This window comes from Eptatretus burgeri, chromosome 7 (assembly GCF_056783735.1).
Source record: "Eptatretus burgeri isolate ZD-2024b chromosome 7, Ebu_testis_v1, whole genome shotgun sequence".
NCBI classification, from domain to species: domain Eukaryota; kingdom Metazoa; phylum Chordata; class Myxini; order Myxiniformes; family Myxinidae; genus Eptatretus; species Eptatretus burgeri.
This window is the reverse complement of record NC_140967.1, coordinates 74,467,775-74,491,606: the sequence shown is the minus strand read 5'-3', so window position 1 is coordinate 74,491,606 and position 23,832 is coordinate 74,467,775. Positions and strand designations below refer to the sequence as shown.

General features: G+C 40.8%; 2 protein-coding genes across 2 annotated transcripts in view; one reads left to right on the top strand and one right to left on the bottom strand.

Annotated features, from left to right (window-relative positions):
* LOC147023552 (72 kDa type IV collagenase-like) overlaps nt 1–1,266 on the top strand; it is a 64,115-nt gene extending 62,849 nt beyond the window's left edge. Inside the window, exon 13 of the mRNA XM_085889047.1 lies at nt 8–1,266. Within this exon, the coding sequence (XP_085745173.1) occupies nt 8–111 (104 nt within the window). The 3' untranslated portion in view covers nt 112–1,266. The remainder of the gene's footprint in view (nt 1–7) is intronic.
* Nucleotides 1,267–5,444: 4,178 nt separating this feature from the next.
* The window catches only part of MMP2 (matrix metallopeptidase 2), a 43,109-nt gene continuing 24,721 nt past the window's right edge, over nt 5,445–23,832 (bottom strand). The window contains exons 7-13 of the mRNA XM_085889046.1: nt 23,197–23,370; nt 20,517–20,672; nt 20,080–20,221; nt 14,587–14,723; nt 13,867–14,026; nt 13,585–13,694; nt 5,445–7,055 (exon numbers count right to left, since the gene is read on the bottom strand). Of these exons, the coding sequence (XP_085745172.1) occupies nt 6,946–7,055; nt 13,585–13,694; nt 13,867–14,026; nt 14,587–14,723; nt 20,080–20,221; nt 20,517–20,672; nt 23,197–23,370 (989 nt within the window). The 3' untranslated portion in view covers nt 5,445–6,945. The remainder of the gene's footprint in view (nt 7,056–13,584; nt 13,695–13,866; nt 14,027–14,586; nt 14,724–20,079; nt 20,222–20,516; nt 20,673–23,196; nt 23,371–23,832) is intronic.

Here is a 23,832-nt window from a genome sequence, read left to right as displayed (position 1 = left end):
CTTGCAGGTTACCTATACTTTGTGAAAGGTGTACGTTATTGGGTGTTTGAAGGACAAGTTCTAATGCATGAAGGTTTCTTCATTAGTGATTGGCTTGGCTGTGACAAGTAACCTAATATGACCAGAAGATTATCATTTTGCATCATATCCTGTTTTCCACACCGATACCCCACCTTGGTAGCCAGCATCAGGTTGAATGCTGGAACATGTCAGCTCAAAAACATTTGGAGCAATCTTTATTGCATAATCATGGATGTTCATGTCAGCCAGGTATACATCTGTACCTTTCCGCCAATAAATTGGTTTCCTTAATGACTTCTATTCAATGAGCAGGGGTGTTTAGAAAATGATCAAAGTGGACATTATTGGAAGAAGAAAGGGAGGAAGAAGATGAAGACAAAGAAGAAGAAGAAGAAGAAGAATTAAGAAGAAGAAGAAGAAGTATAAGAAGAAAACAGTTTTTTGTTGGATACATGAGCTTGGCTTTGGTGTTGCAAGCAAGTTAGGACAGCACACCCATAGTAAGAAGGAATACGAGATGCCCACGAAGAACGCAACACAGGCCTCTCGTAACTAACCCATGCACCAATAATTTGGGACTGACAATTGGTCACATCAGCAGAACGGTTTCATCCCAGACATGAGAGGTTGCTTCGCTGTACTGTTATTGCATGAACATTCATGCACGTTTTCCCAGGAATTATTTTGTATTATGGGTTAAAAAAAAGAAGTGATTTGCTTTTACAATTGAGGAACAAAGAGCCATGGTGAAGTTTCACATCTGAAAGAAGCTTCAAAGGAACAAATATCTACAATAGTTGTCCATTCATTCTTTCACAGCGACTCCTGTCATCCACCCATTTCACAAATATTATTCTTCAAAAGCCAATCGTCATTAACACTATGTCTACTCAATGATTCCCTTCCTTTCCCACCTTAAAGCTATTTTTTTCAATCAACCAGGTCCACATAATCACAACAGGTTTACAAAACAGCAACCCATCAACAAGAATCATGGCCCAATTAAGGCTGTACGTATGTTTAGAACTTGTGATTTTTGTGATATCCAGCTATATAACATATGGAGAGTTTTAAAAGTATCTTCAGATTAAGTAGAATTAAGAGATAAGATTTATAGATAAAATCAAATGATTCTTAATAGAGATGTGATCCAAATACAGTATAACTTGCCAAGGTTCTATTTTCCTCAAAATCAAAGGAAGTAACCACCTGTATGTGCTGAATTAAAAATATATATATTACAAACCGAGTTGGAATGCTTTTTCTTGCACGCATTCACCACTATGGAAGATGATATAATTTGATACGGCACCTTTTCGTTATGGGCACCCTCAAAAAAGGTAGTGTAAAAACATTGCTACGGCTGTATTGTTTGGGTTGGTTTATTTCCCATTCCTATCTGAGCATGTAGTCTGTGATGCTAAGTTCCTCGGCTAAAATCTAATTTGTGGTTAACCTCAGTAAATACACTAATAATAAGTTGCACTTTCACACACCTTTCTGGCCCTTATTGGAATTCATGCAGTGAAGTGCAAGGCAAAGCATGCGTAACCGCCCCAAGAAAATGCAACATGAGCTTTTATTCAAATGGAAACGGAGCAGTGAAGCAGGAATGCGTCCGAGTTCAATGGTGGGATGGTGGAACGCAATGCTAATTGTGCTGAGTGTAGTTCATTTGCATGGAGTTCAATGGTAAACAAAGAAGGTGTTAATGAGCATCTATCATTCTAAAATTTGGCAATTTTCTGCAGATGTATATGTATGTGTATATATATATATATATATATATATATATATATATATATATATATATATATATATATATATATATATATATATATCTGAATCTTATGGAATTGAAAACTGCTTGGCCAACTTCCCTCCAATTTTTGCATATGTGCTCAGGGTACCCAGGGTCTGGTCATGGGAGTGACACAAATCCCCTCCCTCTCTCTTCCCTACCTCTTTCTAATGCAAGGTTGTAAGGAGACTATTTACAATTTTCACATGTGCAAGAGGCATAGTGCAAGTGGTTAAACCACTGACCTCTGCTGGAGGGAGGGAGTATTGAGGGTGGGAAAACAACGACAGACATGACAGAATACAACTGAATCATTGACACTGTAGTCTGCACCTAGAGTAAGCAGGTATTACTTGTTATAGAAATGTGAAATACAAATTTGCTTTAATTGCTGCTTAGCCAGAACATCTCACGACAAGGTATTTGTTGCGTGGTTTTCCCCGAGTTCCCAGGCATGCATTTTCATTGAAATTAGAACTTGCCACTTTAAGGATGGAGTTTAAGAACCTGTATTATGGTTCACCAACGTGCTGGATATTTCTGGATAATGATCAAATGCTTCATCCAAGTGCTGTATTTACGGTCTGAGGCCAATTTCAAGACATTTTTTTTTGTCTTCACTATCGAGGCTCGTCTGAGAGCTAACACACAGAAACACACAAAAAGGGGAGCAGGAGACAAGAGGGGTAGGAGAGGGAAGGAAAAAAACAGGGGGAACAGAGACATGAGGAGATTCTGTGGAAGGGAGAGGGGTACAACGTGAGGTAAAAGGTATTTCTTGTTGTATTTTATTTATTTCTTTTAAGACATGAAACAGAGGGTATAGTTGAGAGGGATAGAAGGAGGGTGGAGGGAAAACTGGAGAAAATAATAACTGATTGTAACTAGAGGGGGAGCACTTGGTGGAGTGCAAAACCTCTGCCGCCAATACTGCTGGGTCACTTCAGTGAACCTGATTTCTTATTCATTGTAGGTCAAAACGGATCAGACTCTACTGAAACACGATTGAATAAACAAAACTAGATCGACGCGCATGCAGAAATGCCCCCCCCCCCCCAAAAAATCGAATTTTGAAAAAAAGTTGCAAAATGTTTTTTTTCTCCAACAATTTTTTTTTGGGGGGGGGGTTGGAAATCACTTAAAACATGTAGATATGCAAAAAAAATTAAAATATTTTTCAAATAAATCGAAATTTTTTTTTTGGACAAAGTCCAAAATCTAATGGCATGATCCGTGGACCATACCTAATCCCCCCACCAAGTTTCGTCGAAATCCGTCGAGGAGTTTTTTTCCGAAATACTGTTCACAAACACACAAACAAACAAACAAACAGAAAGGGGTGAAAACAGTAACCTCTGATCTTCGATGGTGGAGGTTAACTGGAGGGGGAGCACTTGGTAGAGTGCAAAACCTCTGCCGTCAATACTGCTGGGTCACTTAAGTGAACCTTATATCTTATTCATTGTAGGTCAAAATGGATTATACTCTACTGAACCATGATTGAATAAACAAAACTAGATTGACGCGCATGTAGAAATGCCCCCACCCCGCCCCCCAAAAAAATCGAATTTTGAAAAAAAGTTGCAAAATGTTTTTTTTTTCTCCAACAAATTTTTTTTGGGGGGGGGGTGGAAATCACTTAAAACATGTAGAAATGCAAAAAAAAATTCAAATATTTTTCAAATAAAATCGAAATTTTTTTTGGACCAAGTCCAAAATCTAATGGCATGATCCTTGGACCATACCTAATCCCCCCCACCAAATTTCGTCGAAATCCGTCCAGTTTTTCCGTAATACTGTTCAGAAACAAACAGACAGGGGTGAAAACAGCAACCTCCATCCATCTTCGATGGCGGAGGTTAACTAGAGGGGGAGCACTCGATAGAGTGCAAAACCTCCGCCGCCAATACTGCTAGGTCACTCAAGTGAACCTGATATCCTATTCATTCAATTTGACGTCAACAGTGCTCACAGAGTTATAATTTGCAACTTTCCCTGTTACTTTTAACTTCTACATACTCAATTCATTCGTCATAACTGGGTTCCTTGAGACAGAAATTGATTTTACGTGGGTATATCCACCTGAAGTTCCAAAATCAGCTGCAATTATAATTTTGGCATGTTTTTTTGTTGGAAATCACTACTAACCTGTAGAAATGCAAAAAAAAAAAAAAAAATCGAAATTTTGTTGAAAAAAAAGTTGCAAATTTTTTTTTTCTCTAACAATTGTTTTTGGGAGGGTTGGAAATCACTTAAAACATGTAGAAATGCAAAAAAATGTCAAATATTTTTTCAAAATGGCCGCCATAGCGGCCATATATATTGGATTTTGGACCAAGTCCAAAATCTAATGGCATGATCCGTGGACCATACCTAATCCCCCCACCAAGTTTCGTCGAAATCAGTCAAGGAGTTTTTCCGTAATACTGTTCACAAACAAACAAACAAACAAACAGAAAGGGGGTGAAAACAGTAACCTCTGATCTTTGATGGCGGTTAACTGGAGGGGGAGCACTCGGTTGAGTGCAAAACATCCGCCGTCAATACTGCTGGGTCACTTAAGTGAACCTGATATCCTATTCATTGTAGGTCAAAACGGATCAGACTCTACTGAACCACGATTGAATAAACTAAACTAGATCGACGCGCATGTTGAAATGCCAAAAAAAAAAAAAAATCGAAATTTTTTTGAAAAAAAAGTTGCAAAATTTCTAATTTTTTTTTTCTCTAACAAATTTTTTTTGGGGGGTTGGAAATCACTTAAAACATGTAGAAATGCAAAAAAAAAAAATTCAAATATTTTTCAAATAAAATCGAATATTTTTTTTTTTTAAGTTGCAAAATTTTCTTTTTTTTCTCTAACAAATTTTTTTTTTGGTTGGAAATCACTTAAAACATGCAGAAATGCAAAAACCAAAATTCAAATATTTTTTCAAAATGGCCACCATAGCGGCCTTTGGACCAAGTCCAAAATCTAATGGCATGATCCTTGGACCATACCTAATCTCCCGACCAAGTTTCGTCGAAATCCGTCCAGGAGTTTTTCCGTAATACTGTTCACAAACAAACAAACAAACAGACAGGGGTGAAAACATTAACCTCCGTCCATCTTCGATGGCGGAGGTTAATAAGTAGAAAATACAATAAACATGATCATGCACATAGACGGGAAGAAGGGTAGGCCTCAAGAAAACCCAATATGAAAATACATCGAAAACTCAACAATTAGCACAAGTTTTAACACAAGACCAAACTAGAAACATACAGTAAACACAGAGATAATAACAAAATGACAGTAAAAATGTGACAAAAACGACCGGAAAACTTATATTTGAGAAAGTCAGCAGAGACTCTGAAGAAGAACTGCCACCGTCGCTCAAGAACCGGAACCGGGAGTCTTTGTTAAACATTTGACATATGTCACACTTATATGAGTTTAATTTTGAAATTGCAAAAAACCCATGCATGGTAAAACCTGCAGCAAAAATGAGAACCTAAGGTGATAGAAGAGTCTTTGAGAAGAAGTTCCAAAGACGTTTTGAGAATGCTTTTGCTGCCTTTGAGTTTCAGAGTGCTCGTCAAACTTGTGAAGTATCAATGTAGAAAGAAATCAACAATGTGATGCCATTCAAACTTTTAATAACAAAATGCCTCAACCAACATGCAGTTAATCATTAGTATGAAATTCACCTCGATAACATTTCACGTAACTTTCATTGCACCAGAAGTAAATGGGGCAATATTATACATCATTGAAAAAATAGAACTGTTCACTAAGCGGTGTAAAATTTACACTGGATTGTACTTCTCAGAAATTGTTTTTCAAAATTAAATGTCAAGATTTTTATTTTTTAATTGACTTCCATGCAGCAGGTCATCTCATTTGTTGGTGCATTCGCAGCTGAGCTTTGGGTTTGTATAATTGAATCCCATGGGGGATTGATTTTATATCTAATTTACTATTATTGTAATATCATGCACACCAAATGTGATGCTAACCAAATAAATTCATCCTCATACATTTCAGTCCTTAGAAGGGACATCAAGTTGGCAGTGTAGCTAATATTCGTATCCTTCCAGATAGGTAGTGTGTGTTGCAACACTCTGACATATCTGGCCTGCATTAGTTAAGCATGACTTTGAATACTGCATTATTTGAATAGTTTTTGACTATTCAACTCATTGTAACCATCGAGGATCCAGAAAGAGATTACTGGGCAAAAAGGAAATATAATTCGAAGTTGGATACAAGAATATAGGGTGGCTTTCTTTGTGCAAATAGTTGATTCAGTGAAAATAGTCGTACATCATTTTCAAAAGTAGGATTTGCTCGGGCCTTCGTCATCTCCTTGTGACTTTTAGTTTTTCTTTCAAGTCACACAATAATGAGATGTCAAAAAAACGAGATTATTAGATCGGATTATAATCAGCAGTTTTTATTCACTTCATTTTGCTCGTGATGATTCTGTCTTTGTTGCGTCATGCTTGGATCATCGTTTGTGAATCAATATATCTCAAATGTTCACAAATCATGTTTATAGATTTTTTGCAAAAGTCTTCCAAAGGTTCTTATATATATGAGTGATGAAAGCATTAAATTTGATTGAGGTGCAAATTTAGGCATTTTTAGAAATTATCAAATCGTTCCCGTTATTGTTTTTCTCACGGTGTGGTTGCCGTATTTAATGAACATTCTGCCTCTGATAATCACCTGTCGATTTAGCATGAGGAGGTGACTTAAGAAAAAAATATTGTGTTTAAAGTCCCTTTATAAAGGTTGTGCGGATGTTTTTTTCAAAATAGTTACGAAGCTATGATGAGATGATGACATGTTCTGATGAGAACTGCAGTTTTAAGGTCACCCATTCAAATGCCATTCAGGTGGAAAGGTAATTGCATCTTTTGCATTTGATATTTAAACTTAAACTGAAAATTTAAAATGAAAAAGTAAAAAATATAAAAAAGCACTCACAAGTTAGTACAGAGTTCTATCAAACCATTCAATCACTCCTCCATCATTAGCTCATTGGTGCAAATTAATTACCAGCAATAACGTTCTCATTTGGTGGGAGAATGCAAAGTTGTATGACAGAAAGTCAAGCACAATCAGGCCAGTATGAGGTTCAACCCGAGCAACCAAGCCAGTCCTTCTTGATGTTACCAACTTTATCCACCTTCACGTGTTTGTCGTCCAGCCGCAGGTAATACCAGCGTTTGAAGAAGTAGCTATGTCCTGTTAATGACAAGTCAATCACAATATCAGTACAAATGTCATCAAGATGAAACATCAATCATTTCTGTTTCTGCAGGTAAATAATTTATGTTCTGCGAGTATTGTCCGTGTTGATGCTTTTGCTGACTTGAGTGTTTGGTCAATAGTGTATTAATTTAGCCTGAGACGAAAGGCATGCCAGAGTGGTGCGAGAACAATTTAGCATCCTTAAATGCACAACCGTTTGACTACAGGATGCTATTAAGCCAGATTTTCAGAGGATACATTGTTTTCACGAGGCAACACTACTGTTCTGTGCCAGACTAGAGTCATGCCTATTGGATGTTTACACACATACATACCACGTACACCTTCCCCTGTTCAAGTAGTCCACACAAAACACACAACACATTTTTCTTCAGGCTTATTACAGGCTTGCACATAGTTGTGTTGAAAATGCTACTATGCTTCAATTTAAGCTGAAATGAGAATCTTTGTCATAACTGTGGATACTTTTGCCACTGGATTAGGCTTATTTCACCCTCTGACAACCAGGACAAGAGATCGCAAATAATATGGGAAAAGATTCCTTGCAGACTTTGTTCAGAGAAGAGGAAAATAGAATGAGGTCAGTGTGTGCCTGACTGATTGTTGGTTTATGTTGTAATTCTAATAAAACTTTTCCCCCATAAATCTCAGTTGAGTTTTTGCAGTTAGATCCTGTAGACTGCTTAGGGGTATTCTAACTTCCTACATCACCTTCATCTGCCTTTACCTCCAGGCAATAAATCAATTTTCTGTTTCATTGCCAGTTATTCATACTGTATCCTCATTCCTTCCTTCACCATCATTTACGTTCGAAATGTTGCGCTCCTCCATGATTTGGCCATGGAGTGAGCACCTGATTAGATTCTCCAGGATAGTGGGCCAAAATCAGCATGGGTGAGTTTTAGCAAAGTATTCTGAAAAGTGAACCATATTTTTATTGCAAGAATAGATAACAACTAGATATCTGTTATCACAAAACGATCGCTAAAGGTAAGCCTCCCTGGCATCCGTGATACAATGATGGCCATTTTTTTAGACCTCCATATGACCGAGACCTTCAACATTTAAGGGCAGAGTGCCTTCTTCTTGCGAATGGCAGCTTGTCTGCCGCGTAGCTATCATTTTGTTGGGGTGCAACTATGCTGTTGATGGTGTGCCCCCATACCAGTACGTTGGTACTCATTTCACCAAAGGATGACAGGCAGAGTCAATCCCACCTTGTGTTAATTCAGTGGCCAGCAGGGCTCAAATTCAGGACCCTAAGATCCCAAGCCAGCCACCCAAACCACTGCCAACACCAGGCTTAGGGGATAGTGTAAATATAAGAAAATGTGTCCCCATCTGAAATCTATCCATGAAACTCAACATCATGAAAATTGTAGGAAAATTATTCAATGCATGATCCAAAAGGTGTTTTTTGCTAATTCAGTCACAATCTGAAAAAAGTAGGTCAAGGACACTATAATCAAATATCAGGTGCACAACTTGAGTGCAGGTACACTATTATGTTGCAAGGATATCTTGGAAGTCTCCGCGGTCTTTGAGATGAGAGACGCTTTGGCAAAATTGAGCGTTATTTTTTCAGACTGCCATTTGACCACTTGACCTTTAACTCGGAGGGTTATGATGTAAATTAAGCATGAATACACCTTACTCTAGGCTGTCGAGAGGGCATTGTTGCTCCAATTGGACAAAATTAGTGTTATGGAAAAAAAAATTCTATAATTAGGCCATGACCTAAAAATTAGATCAAGGACAAAAAAATTCCAACCATGTATACTTTTTATTCCCATCAGTGATGTAAAATTCCTCAAATCCAAAACTTCATTCCAAAAGTTTCAATGAGCTCTGAGATAAAACTCAGACATTGATAGAAAAAAAGAAGAATAAACTAGAAGGGCACCCTTTGTGCTGCTGCCAAATATGCATCCACCCACATTATTGCATCATTATAATACTTGTACAAAGTTTGATTCAAATCCCTGAACCCAGATTCAAAATATTAAATAATTCTGACTGTCAGACCATGTGTCTGATCAGATAGAAATTTAAAGCAGATATTCCCCATGACTACTAGAACATAATTGTGAAGGTCCACGTCAATTGATGAATCGGTTCAGGAGAAATAAGTTTTAAAATCTTTCTTTCAATCCAATATGGCTGTCAGACCATGCAACCTATTAATTATTCCAGAACACCATAGTATCCCCAAAGCTTGGGGAACATGTGGGTGATGTTCCCCCTCGATCTGTCAAACTGTTCTGGAGAAGGAGATTTTTAAAGGTTTATTCTTCAATAAAAAATTACCAAATGGACTCCTATTCTTGTTTGAAGCTGAGTGACTCGGCCTATTACTTTCACATTGCAGACAGGTTGGTTGTCTCTCTGTATTCTACAGTCGCCTCTATGGTCTTACACTTTCTGCCTTCTCCTGGCTCTGTCCATCCCAGGTTTATGCAGGGTACTCATAGTTTGCCAGTAACCTCATTCTTGTTAAACCCTTCAAATCCAGGCTAACCCCCCCCCCCCCAAAGCTTCCCTCTCACCTTTCTCAAAAACTCCCACCTCACCTTTCTCCCTCAACTCTCCCCACTCACTCACCATTCTCAAAGTTGCCACCCCCCCCTCACATTCACAAAGCTACCTCCTTCCACTGCCCTCTCTCCTCCATCTCATCACTCTATCTCCTCAAATCCAAAATTGCATTCTACCTCCTCTCTTATTACTCCCCACTGTACCTCAACTCAGCACCAAAGAGCCTTTTCTCCTCCTCATCTGGCCCCCTCCCCGAGCTCTTCTGCAATCTCTCACACCCTTTCAACAACTCTCCTTACCTCCCCCCTCCTCCATTGTCCTACACCCCTCCCCTCCCCTCCCTCCCCTTCCCCTCCCCTGCACCCAAAGACTCCTCCCCTCCCTCTTCATTAAAAGTGTGGACCTCAAATATCCGGGGCCTTCGCTCAAACCTGACAGATCTTTCCATACAGGTTGCCACTGACAAACCAGACATAATCTGCCTAACAGAAACTTTCCTCCCTTAAGACGTCTCTGACTCCCGAGTATCTCTCCCTGGTTACTCCTCCTCCAGTATGACAGATCTGAACCTCTTCCTGGTGGGGGAGTTGTTCTGTTCATCAAAGATTATTCCTCACTCTCCATGCACTGCCCTCACTCCTGCACCCCCCCCCCAGGAATACCTCTGGCTAAGGCTTCCCCTCCACTCCCACCTCATGTTAATATGTGTGCTGTACCATCCACCAAACAGTGATGACTCCATTTGCACTTCACTATCCGAAAACATGGACCAACTTCTATCCTCTCATCTGAACTCTCTCTTCCTCGTATGTAGTGACTTCAGTTGTCATCATGCCAGTTTGCTGGGTGCGGGTAACTCTCTCACCTGCCATGGCACTTCAGCAAAAGACTTCTGCGACTCATTGGGACTGACTCAATTGGTCAATTTCCCGACCTGGATCTCAACCAACGGTACTCCATGTCTTCTGGATCTGATTTTGACAAATTTCGCTGAAAATATCTGCTGTTCTTCCTCGGCTCCAATCGGTTCTTCTGACCACGTTCTTGTCAAAGTGGACATCTCTCTGGCTGTTATCAGAGAACCACCTCACCGCCGTCGAGTCTGGCATTTCACTCAAGCCGACTGGCAGGGACTCCAAGCAGTCATCAAACTTCGAGACTGGTCTCCTATCGCTACTTTCTCCAACATAAACTCGTCCTGGGAATTCTTTCAAAGAAACTTGCTCTCTATCATGCATAAGATTTATCCCCTTTTATCTTCAGTTGTCCTATCCTTCCTCCCACCCATGGTTCACTGAAGCTTGTGACGATGCAGTTGTCCTGAAACAATTTGCCTTTGCCTCATGGAAAGAAAACCCAACAGAATCTCAATTCTTTCCATAAAGCTCGGAACAAGTGTGTATCTACCCTCAGGAGAGCCAGAAAACAACATCTCTCTAATCTCAAGTCTGAACTTTCAAACCTCTCTCCCTCCTCCAAATCCTGGTGGCATCTAATCATATCTGTTTCTGGTGTATGTTGCCCCTCCATCCCTTCCCTTACCTCAAACTGCTCATATAGCATGTGAAAAGGCTGAATGCCTAAACTCGGTGTTTGCATCAAAATCTTGTGTCCAAAACCCATCGCTTTCTCTACCCACCTTACCCAGTCACACCCAACTGTCCCTGGACTCTGTTTCCTGTTTTTCTGACAAAGGGAAGAGCTTGCTGTCAAACCTAGACTCAGAATCTGCAACCGGTCCAGACAGTGGGCATCAGCCCACATGTCCCAAAAACCTGCTCCTCCACTTGTGCTCACTCTCTCTCTCTCTCTCTCTCTCTCTCTCTCTCTCTCTCTCTCTCTCTCTCTCTCTCTCTCTCTCTCTCTCTCTCTCTCTCTCTCTCTGTTCTATTCACACTCTCATATGCTCAAGGTCATCTGCCATCGGCTTGGAAATCAGCAAACATTACTGCCGTGCATGAAAAAGTACAAAAACAGATCCCTGCAACTACAGACCAAGCAGCCTTCTTCTAATCATCAGCAAAGTTATGGAATCCATCATCGCTTCAGACATGAAATCCTTCCTCTTTTCCAATGGCTTGATTTCCGATCATCAATTTGGTTTCAGACCAGGTCACTCTACCCTGGATATGCTGCTTCTGCTCTCCCAACAATGGATGGAGGTCCTCAATGCCAGACAGGAAATCCGAGCCGTATCCCTGGACATATCGCGTGCTTTTGACATGGTCTGGCACCCTGCCCTGCTCACCAAACCCTCTTTCTATGGTATCTAAGGCCATCTCCACTCATGGCTCGCAGACGCCCTCTCCTGTTGCAGCCAATGTGTGGCCCAAAATGGATTTCTCTCATCCCCTCTTCTTGTCCAGGCTGGAGTTCCTCAAGGCAGTGTTCTGGGCCCTGTTCTTTTTCTGGTTTTCATCCATGATCTCTCTGACTCTGTGGAAAATCCTCTTTATTTCTTTGTTGATGACTCCACCCTCTGCCGAACCATCTGTCATTCCTCGGACCGGTGAGCAGCAGCTTCTTCACTCTCTGCAGATGTGGATATCATTACAAACTGCTCCAACATGTGGAACATGTCTTTCAATCCTGACAAATCTCACACTCTCACGATGTCTCTCCGAATGGACTGTTTAGAAAATTCCCTCATCTACCTTCTCAACAGTCCTCTGGAAGAAGTCCTTTCATTCAAGATTCTGAGTCTCATTATTTGCCATGATCTTTCCTGGGAAAGCCACATTTCCAACCTACCGCCAATCCAGTCTCCGACTGGGAATCCTCCGTCGTGCAAAGTCCTTCCTCGGCCCACCTGAGCTCCTGACCACTTACAAAGCTTTCATACACAGCCTGATGGAGTACTGCTCTCCCCTCTGGGCTGGTGCTCCTGCCTCTCACCTTTCTTGGCTTCATGCTGTGGAAACTCAGGCATTTAGGATCATTGGTATCTCCGTGGTGAGGCTGAGTCTTTGGGCCTCTCACTCTCTCACCGAAGGCAGGTTGGTGGTCTTTTTGGCTTCTATCGACTCCTCTTCGGTTTTGCCATCCCCTACTCTGTCTGCGATATGTTCCCCCCCCCCACCTCCATATTTCCGTAGGGCACTCAAGGTCCACCAGCAACTCCCTTCGGGTAAAACTACCAAAATCAGGAATCACTGATCACCTTCACTCTTTCATTCCTCTTTTTTTCCCACCTTTGGAATATACTCCCACACTCTCTTCAATTCCATTCTTTCCTCCAGGCCTTTAAAATAGCTGTTCACCACCACCTCTTTTATTCCTCCATCCAAAACCTCGATCTTTTCTACCCCATTAATCCATGCCAAACCCACCTCCTTCAAATTCCCTGCTTTCCTTCCTGAAAGTCCCTGTGGTGTCCATCTTGTATACGCCGTGATCCCCACCCATCCATCTCCCTTCCACAGATCTCCTATTGTCTCTGTTCCCCACTGTTTTGTCCTTCCCTCTCCCACCTCTCTCCTCTCATGCCCCCTTGTTGTGCGCTGTGTGTTCGCTCTCATACGAGCCTCGACAATGAATACCAAAAAAAAAAAAAAATCCCCACTTTTCCCTTCCTGTTTGTGTGGTATTTCAGCTTGTTCACCCATATATGTCTCCCCCCAACACCTCTCCTTGATCTCTCTCTCTCTCTCTCTCTCTCTCTCTCTCTCTCTCTCTCTCTCTCTCTCTCTCTCTCTCTCTCTCTCTCTCTCTCTCTCTCTCTCTCTCTCTCTCTCTCTCTCTCTCTCTCTCTCTCTCTCTCTCTCTCTCTCTCTCTCTCTGTCTCTGTCTCTGTCTCACTCTCGCTTTTACTGTGAGCAATGTGATACAAATCAAAGACTCAGAAATGACATGTTTTGTCGCATGACTTTTAAGAACTTTTTGAACAATTTCTGTTTCAATGATTAAAAAAAGAGAAAAAAGTAACAATCGTAATAAAGAAGATTTTTATGCTTTTCTTATCACTGACCTAGTCCACGGAACTGAAATACTGCATCCACGTCTTCATGTATACCATTCCAATTATCAGCAATCATTTTCGGATAGCCGTGATCCATTTTCTGTCTGCGTTCATTGTACCTGTGTTTAAAAAAGAAAGGGGTGCATGTAAACTTAGTAAAATCATTTGGTGGATTCAGGCTACTGGAAATTGAACTCAAAACTACTCAGCTCTACTACTCAAAAAAACTCAAAACTACTCAGAGGCAAACATTAACATTGATTTCAACAACGCAGTTATGACACTAATTACCTCCAATATTGATTTTTATAAAAGATGTATGTCTTCTTGTTCTTCTTCCAGTTGAAAGCTGCATCTACACGTTCAATGTTTTGTGGCAGAGACAAAGCCGTAAGGCTTCGGGGGTAGCCGCTCTGGAGGGAAGATCTACTGTACGCCCAGTATTGCTTCCCTACAACATGGAGCAAATCCATATACATTTGGTTACAACACATGCCAAACCAAATAGACTCCTTGCCCAGTCATGGCGTCACTGCTCCGACATGCTGCTGGAAATATTGTAATGGGTGTGCACCTTGTTGTCAAAACATGTTGACATTAGAATCACAGGTTTTGTTGTGTGCACAAAAAGGCCAAGCGAGCTAAAAGTTGCAGTTATTGTGGGAATATGCAGCTGCAGTTATGAAGAGTTGGTAACAGTATATTTAAGGCAATGTTATGAGCTTAACGGTCAAATGTTAAACGTTTGAGAATATCTTAAGTGTCTGAGTCATGGCTTCGGACAATCAAATTATTGACAAATAACATGAGAAATATCCAAAGCAGAATATAAGAAAATTTAATTGACAACAATGAAAAAAACCTTCCAATGCCAAAATGATAAATGAAGTTTGATGAAGTATTGCGCCTTTATAAATATGAGTGAACCTTCAAAGGGCAGTTGTTATGAACAACAAAGATTGAATGATGGAAAGTATGCCACTTGCAATTATCCAAAGTTATTGATCTCACCAGAAAAGAAAATGGTAAATCCACTGTCTGGCCTTTCATACACTGCATCCACTTTTTCAGGCAGACCAGGCCAGGTATCTTGATTCAGTTTTGGTCCTCTGGGCTTGTGTCGAATATCTGAAGTCGACCAGTGGTACCTGAAAGCACAAAGACACACCTTAACTGTTATTACTGGGAGTTCCAGCAACAAACGAGAACACTATTTCTCAGTTTAAAGGAAATATTATTTTATGACCTATGAATATCAGCTATAACAATACGTGGGACATTCAAAAAAATATATGGAGACAATAGATGAAGATCAGCTAAAAAAAAAAAAGTGTAATGAGGAAATTCTATAAAGAAAGCACTCTTCGACATCACAACATCGACAGATATGCCTCCCCTCACATTATTACATAACTATACATGCTTGTACCAAGTTTCATTAAAAAAATTTTTTTAACCACATTAAAAAATAATAATAATCATGCCTGCCAGACCATGCATTTGATCAGGTTGAATTTTAAAACATATACCTTATTTGCGATGACTACTGGATCATATCTGTGATGTCTCATGTTGATTGATGAAGTGGCTCCAGAGAAATAATTTTTTAAAAGATTTTTGTTCAATCCAATAAGTCTGCCAGACCATGTGACCTATCAATTATTCGTGAACACCCTGGTATTCCCTAGGCTTTGTGAACATGTGTGTCAAGTTTCCCCTCGATCTGTCAAGCAGTTCTGGAGAAGATTTTGAAAGGTTTATTCTTCAAATATAATCATAGCTGTCGGATCATGTGACCTATGATGTTAAAATTTCCACCCAAAATTCCCCAAGTCTAGTAGATCATGTGTGTGGAGGTTCGGATCAATGAAGTAAGCCATTCTGGAGAAGAAGATTTTTGAAGGTATTTATTTTCAATCCAATACGGCTACCGAACCACATGACCAATGACATTCTGCCTCTAATTTGGGAGGTGATTCGGTTTGAGTTTCATGTTAATTGGATAAGGTGCATTTTTCTCTCCAAGATGGCTGTCAAACCAAACTATGTGACATCAATTATTCATGAACACCTTAGTATCCCCAAGGCCTGGAGAACGTGTGGGAAGTTTCCCCTTGATTTGTCAAGCCATTCTGGAGAAGAATATTTTAAAAGATTTTCTGGTAAATCCAACATGGCTCCCAAACCATGTGACCTACATCATCAAAGGGAGGGAATGTTTTGTTCCTCATGGATAGTAGATCATACCTGTCATGTTTTACCTTGATCTGTTCAGCCGTTTTTGGAGAAGAAGATTTTTGAAGGTTTAACATATCTATGTGTGTGTATATATATATATATATATATATATATATATATATATATATATATATATATATATATATATATATATATATATATATATATATATTGTCGCGGATTCGCGCCCGCCGGCGTGTGAACGGCCACGTAACTCGAATCGCGGCACGTCGCCCACCGGACGGACAATCCAGTCGTGACCCTCTCGGACTAACGCCGGGAACCAGTCATGGGTGGACCTTTCGGTCTCACCGCGATCGAGCCAATCGGCCCCCGCGTGGGATAGGGTTGCTCGCCAAATTCGACCTACCTAAGTACCCACACGGAGGGTAGACCGGGCGATCGCACCTCGCCGCAGGTCGACTTCGGACACGGGCCACTTAAGCGACCCGTTCCGTACTATCGGGATAACCGAGCGGTGTTATTCGTCGGCCTCGACGGTTCGATTAATTATCGGGCGTCTTTGCCCACGACCAACCCTTTACGTGAAGCAAGATGGGGATTCAATGAAAGAAATGACGAAGCGAAGCGGGGAAACAGTTCAACAATAAGCACATTTATTTCACGATGAATGGAAAGCACACATATACAATTCCACCAAAAGCACATGGAAAAGAAGAAGACAAAAAGCAAATGCGACAATGCAGATCTATCCGACTACCGGGCACTCGGCAACACTTAGACAATTTTACTTCACAGACGGCGCCGACAACACATATTCCCAAAGCAAAAGAAAAGAGAACCACCCTCCAGGATGAGGGGGGTAGGCGGGCCTGGGGCCGAGACCGTGTCGGGCCTACCCGTCTGATGATGAGACGCGGGGTGGCGGTGGTGCCTCAACTCCGCGGGCCTCGCGGACAGTGTCTGGTAGGGGGTGGGAAGGGGGCCCCCTTTGTCGCACTATCTCAGCGCGGGGGGAAACAGGAGGGGGTTGCTGATGCTCGGGGAAAGGAGGATTTCATAAAATCTCGGGTCCCGCGACGAGCGTCTCCACCATGACCTCGGTCGCGCCGCCAGCCTCTCTCTCCTCAGTTCCCCGAATCCGACGCGAGCACCCCCTCGTCCGCCTTCGCTGCCGCCGCCTCTCCACAGCTCCGTCCTCTTCACTCCGACTCCGCGAACTCCCAACTGCACTGAACTCTTCCTCCGCTTCCAACTCAACTCTTCCTCCTGCGAACTGAACTGCTTCGACTGACGAACGCGGCCCCTTATATCCCCCGTGGCCTCGCTCCTTCATCTTTGACCCTCTGCCTCCGACCTTTCACCTCTCTTGCTGGCTCCCCATTGGCCCTAGGAAAAGTGGGCGTGAATGCTTTTTGATCCATGAATTTGCATATAGCGACCGCCCTCCAACGCCCTGGAGGCGGGGCCAAATCGCTCCTCGCTCACCGATTGGACGGTGATACTGCTGGGTCACTTCAGTGAACCTGATATCCTATTCATTGTTGGTCAAAACGGATCAGACTCCACTGAACCACGATTGAATAAACTAAACTAGATCGACGCGCATGTAGAAATGCCAAAAAAAAAAATCAAAATTTTTTTGAAAAAAAGGTGTAAAATTTCTGGGTTTTTTTTCTCTAACAATTTTTTTGGGGGGGTTGGAAATCACTTAAAACATGTAGAAATGCAAAAAAAATTCAAATATTTTTCAAATAAAATCGAAATTTATTTGAAAAAAAGTTGCAAAATTTTGTTTTTTTTTCCTCTAACAAATTTATTTATTTTTGGTTGGAACTCACTTAAAACATGTAGAAATGCAAAAACAAAAATTCAAATATTTTTCAAATATAATCGAAATTTTTTTTGAAAAAAAAGGTGCGAAATTTGTTTTTTTTTTCTCTAACAAATTTTTTTGTTGTTGTTGGAAATCACTTAAAACATGTAGAAATGCAAAAACAAAAATTCAATATTTTTTCAAAATGGCCGCCATAGCGGCTATATTGGACTTTGGACCAAGTCCAAAATCTAATGGCATGATCCTTGGACCATACCTAACCCCCCCACCAAGTTTCGTCGAAATCCGTCCAGGAGTTTTTCCGTAATACTGTTCACAAACAAACAAACAAACAAACAAACAGACAGACAGGGGTGAAAACAGTAACCTCCATCCATCTTCGATAGCGGAGGTTAACAAGGAAATCCGACACAGGTGGAGGCCATTCAGCCCATCATGCCTGCGCGAACAACACAACCCAAGATCCAAGAAAGAAAATGCAAAAAAAAAAGATTTTAATTAATGAGAGAGAAAAAAAATTGTTTTTTTTTTGTATTTATTTTTTGTATTTTTTGTTGTTCTTGTTGTCGTGTTTTTTTCGTTTTTTTTTATTTTATTTTTTTTTCTTTTCTTCCCCTCAGAGAGGGGGCATGGGCTTGGTTAAAAACACACATCAACCACACAACCCCCCTTAACAAGACCCCCAACAAAAACAGCACTCCGTACACAATCTAAACTCATGTAAGTCTAAAGACATCTTTGGAAGTCTCATATTCACAATCACCCAGCCTATCACTTCTCCGTTCAGTGTAAAACAACCAAAACGAATTCAAAGGATCATTACGCAGCTAAACTTTGGAGCAGATAAGCGTCACAGCCCTTGTGGAGGTGATCAGTCATCGGCCTCAGGCCTTAGGCTTCAGGCTTCAGGTGTCAGCCTACAGGCCAGTGAAACTGCAATCTATCCCAGCTATTTTACGACGATGTATTATATAAGCACATAAGCAGTGGCCATGTTTTTGCTTCATGTACGTAACCTGGGCTTCTTTCATATTTTCGGAATGATCAAGGCAGCGGTCTGTTGCCAATACACTGCCCAAATAAAGGGATGAGCAATTTGAATTAAAAAAAACAATGTATGAAGGGCTTCGCAACTTTAGCCCAACTTAACGTGCCAAACTGAGCTTGCCACACTTATCGACAAAGCAGCTCTCATTGTGGAGGATGAAGCACCCATGGCACCTCGCCATACGCTTGAGGCACTGGACCGGATGTTGAGCGATCTGATGTTGGAGTATTTACCATTCAGAGGCAAGGTAATTTTACTTGGTGGTAACTTCCACCTTCCAAAAATAAATTTGGTGTGATTGAATTATGCAAATGAGAAATCTATGAAAGTAGCCTGTGCGTAACACTCAGTTATATCAATGTGTTGTTCGACTATACTCTGGCCTTTTGTTTCAGAGAGAACAGAGCACTGTGCTGAATTCAGGTCAATGAAATTATGTGTCAAAAGTGGAACTATTTGTGTTTCAGAGAGAACAGAGCACTATTTACGTTAAATATCATTTCACATATTTCATTTATCTCCAAGCTGGGAATTTAATCAGGGTACTGGGACAAGAGAGGTGACTTTTTTTCAAATGGTACAATGGTATTTTAACCATCCACACCCAAAAATGCTATTGCTACAGTACCTCTTTATTTGAAGGAGCAGTTGCTATGAGATGCAGCACCCTCTGCTGGCACTGCATCAGAATGAAAGATTTTGTCTCGTTTGTTTCCAAAGGGGAACAATCCAGGAGAAGACATCTCAGAGGCAAGTCCACTATCAACTGATTATTTATGGCATTCCTCATCCAACAATGCTGATTGTCCCAAACTGAGATAACACACTAAAGCCACAAAACCAGAACCTGGAATTGGCCCAATTGTACTCTATACCAACACAGTCAACCAAAGGTCAGTTCTGGGCTTATATTGCTTGCTGTCTGTGAAGTAGTCCATGGAGCTCTCCCATCCATGTACTCAATGGACTTAGCTCTGCTTGCTTATCGATAACTGACAGGATCAGTGCATTAAACCTGATAAATCATAAACAGCATACAGGATGAGATCAAAAGTTTGAGACAGATTTTATTCCCTTGGGCCAATCAGTACATTTCTAAATTAACTTGATGTTTATTTGCACCCTTGGTGTTTGTAAAATTCCTTATTTAATGGCAGCTATCAGAATCTTTTGAAAAATTCCATAGTGCATTGGGCAGAATATTTTGTTGCATCAAATTTGGTTTCAGAAAAATATTTTTCAGCAATATTAGACCAAAAATGACATTGCATTATTTTCCAAATATAGACATTAAACTAGCCTTTATATTTATAATTGAACACATGTTTTGGTTCAGTGGAGGATACTTAACACATAATACGTTCATGTAATATACAGTAATACGTTCCTGTAGCCAGGTACATGCAAGATTTGTGCACACCTGTCTTTGAAGAAGTATGTTTCATCACGAATCTGAGCAACAGCGTCAATATTCTTGAAGTTTTTGCACAAATCCAAATGTGTCACAGGTCCATCAGTCGGGCTTGGAGTGGGATATCTTGGTTTAACTCCGCTCCTCGCCCCTGTGAGATAATATGTTGCATGTTTAACTCAATGAAAGAGGTATAGTCTAATTTTCGTTTACCCTTTGAATCCTAAGCTCCTTGGCTTTCAGCTCTCGCACCATGGACACCCTGGAGAAAAATATGACCACTCGGGGATATGGAGGTTTGAATAGTGGCCGGTAAAACGGCCACGAGGGTTCAAAGGGTTAATGAAAGGCTTTAATACATTGTGCTTCACCTATACCACCCTTATATCCTGAAGGATTAACGATTGATGCGAGCATATTGCTGCTCAATAACTACACAAACATACCATACAAATCCTGGATTCCATCGATGTCATCTTTGGGAAGATGAAAGTTTTCAATGAAACTGTAACTTGGAAACATCAGTGCATTCTGGTCTTTTGAATGCTCCAACCCCAACGCGTGTCCAAACTCGTGAGCAGCGACAAGAAACAGGCTGTATCCTGCGCACATGCACACACCTCCCATGAGTGTCTTAATAATGCTCAACAAGCCCAATGTAGTCCTATCCATGCTCAACAAGTGCAGAAGGAAATGGTGACAGATCAGTTAATGCAATGAAAATGGCATTTCCATTCAACATGGAATTTCATTTTACTGCTGCTCAAAATATTCTCATTTTAACACCTTCTTCTTTGACGTTCATTTTGTTTTTTTGTTTTCTGGAAATCTAAATAATAGATAAACAAAATGTGGTTTCTTAAAATTTTCAATAACCTAATTGAGAATACAAATAAGAATATATTCAAAATTTTATTGGGTGGGCCCCCTAAAAATCCTCTTTATCTGTTTCAGGATGAAATCAATGACCCTAATGTCATAAATAATGCTTAAACATCATATTAGAAGTTGAGCTACCAATTAAATTTTATTAAATTTTCAAATATAAACTCCTTTGCTATTATGGCACCAGGAGCCACCTTCCCCACCAACAATTAACTGCCACCTGGATGTGCAAATCCTCAAGTTTATCCTTTTCATTTTAGGTAAGTTAAAATGCAATTCGCTGGATGGATTCAATCGTGATTCGAAGCCAGAATATATATTGTCAGACCCCGCTATTCACGGGGGATACGTTCCTGAAAAATGCTGCGAATGTTGGGGCATTTTTTTAATTTTAATTTTTGACATGGTCTAAGCTCGCAGAAGAGCGATTATACAGAACAAATCAGGACACAACATAAGAAAGGGAAAAGCAGGAGAAAGAAAAAATAACAAAAGCAGGGCAGAGGGAGAAAGTAGATGGAGATGGACAAACAGGGGATGTGGGGAACAATGAGGGGTAAGGCAGAACGCTAAGGGTGGACAATAAGGATACATAAGAAAAATTGTGTTTGACCAGTTTGTGATTTTGTCAAGGTCTGAGGGAGAGGGAAGAGGTCTGTCTGTCAGAAGGATGAGAGATGCCAGGGCTGAGAGTGGAGTCATCAGCAAAAAGTAAAGAGGACTTTCCAGAGATTCTGAGAGATCATTGATGAAGATAAGGAATATGTTGGGGCCTAGAATACTGCCTTGGGGTACTCCATCCTTGACAAGGAGAGGAGATGAAAGGGTTCCGTTGAGAGCCACACGTTGCCTACAAGAGTGGAGGAAGTCATTAATCAAAGAGTGGAGTTCAGCTTGGATTCCAGAGGTAGACAGTTTGGAGAGCAAGGCAGGATGCCAGAGTGTATCAAATGCTCGAGATATGTCCAGCGAGACGGCCCTGATCACATGTCTGATATTGAGGGCCTCCACCATTGATGAGAGAGTTGAAGCAGCATGTCCAAAGTAGAGCGACGAGGTCTGAATCCGAATTGATAATAATCTGAGATGAGGCTGTTGGAGAAAAGGAATGATTTTATGTCAACTGCGATGATGGATTCCATGACCTTGCTGATGATTTGAAGTACAGTAAGCTAATTGGTTTGAAAACTTAATTTTGAAGAGATTAGATAAAAAATGGGTTTTATGCATACTCGTATGTGACATATCCATATTCAGCATGTGAACTCAAAACCTGGGCTACACATTGAATTTCTAATATTCATTTTATAAATACAGTAACTAGCACATAACCTGGTTCCACCAGGCTGTTGCATGGGAATTTGTTCCCAATAAAGTGTGGAATATTTTTGGAGTTTGCTGGGAAGGTCATTTGACAGCAGCGACCTGTGAAAATTCCACATAATGTAAAATGTGACTTCAAGTCATCAACCCCTTTCTTCTTCAAGTCCTCAATCCCAGATCCACAACTCCACCTTTCTTTTCAAGTTCTCAACCCCCCCCCCCCCAAGCCAAAGTCTGCATAATAGTCACGACTTGAACTGCTAAGGTTTCTTCATGAAGTAAATGGATGAAAAGGTAATTATACATTGCACGGAATTGACTGACTAGTTTGTGGTTTTTTTGTGCTTTTTTTTACCTTTGGTGAGTGTGTATCCTGTGTCAGAATTGCGACCCATTCAGGATTGTGCCCGAAAGCCCAGGAGACTGCTTCGGCAGCACCAACGCTATGTACAGAGTATGGTCCCAATGGATGGATGGATGGTAGGTGTGTGAACCAGTGACTCTGAGCCTATACACCACTCATGTGCACAACCTTGCCACAAAAATGTACATAACTCGAAATTGCATGAATGTCAATATTTGTAGTGCTCCACATGCAGTGTGTGGACCCAAGAGCTCTTAAGTGAGGGATCATTCTACATTATATGTGCTGTGGTTACGAAGTTTACCCCACTCAGACACACTTTCATTTTGATATATGTGTATAGATATAGATATGTCCATGAAGTTTGCAATGACGAGATAAGTCATAATTTATCAAGGTGATACATGACAGACAATGAAATAAAACAAAGAAAGTGACAGTGAAATAGTTTCATGCCATATGTTTGTAATGGAGCAATCACTACATTGATATACACGACCATAAATACGGAGGTGAACACTACAATCAATGCAGTTTATCGGTGTAAATGGCACCTGAACCAGGGCAGAAACCCCATTTTTTGTCATTATCATAGTTTGAAGTTGTCGAACACCAAGCCTTTTGATCGCTTCGCCCAGTTGAGGTGCACGTATCATAGGTCTTGCCCAAGAAGATGAAAGGGAAGGTGCAGCTGGACCCCTCCGAATTTCCACCCTTTGTACCTTGAGCTGAAGATAAAACATATCGTGCATGATGTTGCTTGACCAAATGTAACAAAAATCACACAGTACAAACACAAGAGAACATTTTTCAATCCTTACCAAAACCGTCATGTTTAAATCTCTCCATTCTATGGTATTGAAGGATATCTCAGGATTATTTGTAGCATGTTGGCCTATATAGCCATCTTGTCTGGGTCGATTCTTGAATATTGGTCATACACAGGCAGGGTGCTGCATCATGGAGTGTCCCATCCTTCAAAGAGGGGAATTAAGCTGGCTGCTCTCTCCATATGCACTTGCTTATAGGTTTTAAAGACCTGTGGTACTTTATGCAATGAGCATTCCATTGTGGGCCAATACTCCAGGCAAAGTTAAAATTTCTGATTTGGTCTATGGTGGCACCGTATCGTAACCACAGCTGGACCACAGTGATGATGCAACCAGCAAACCAAATTAATAATTTAATCC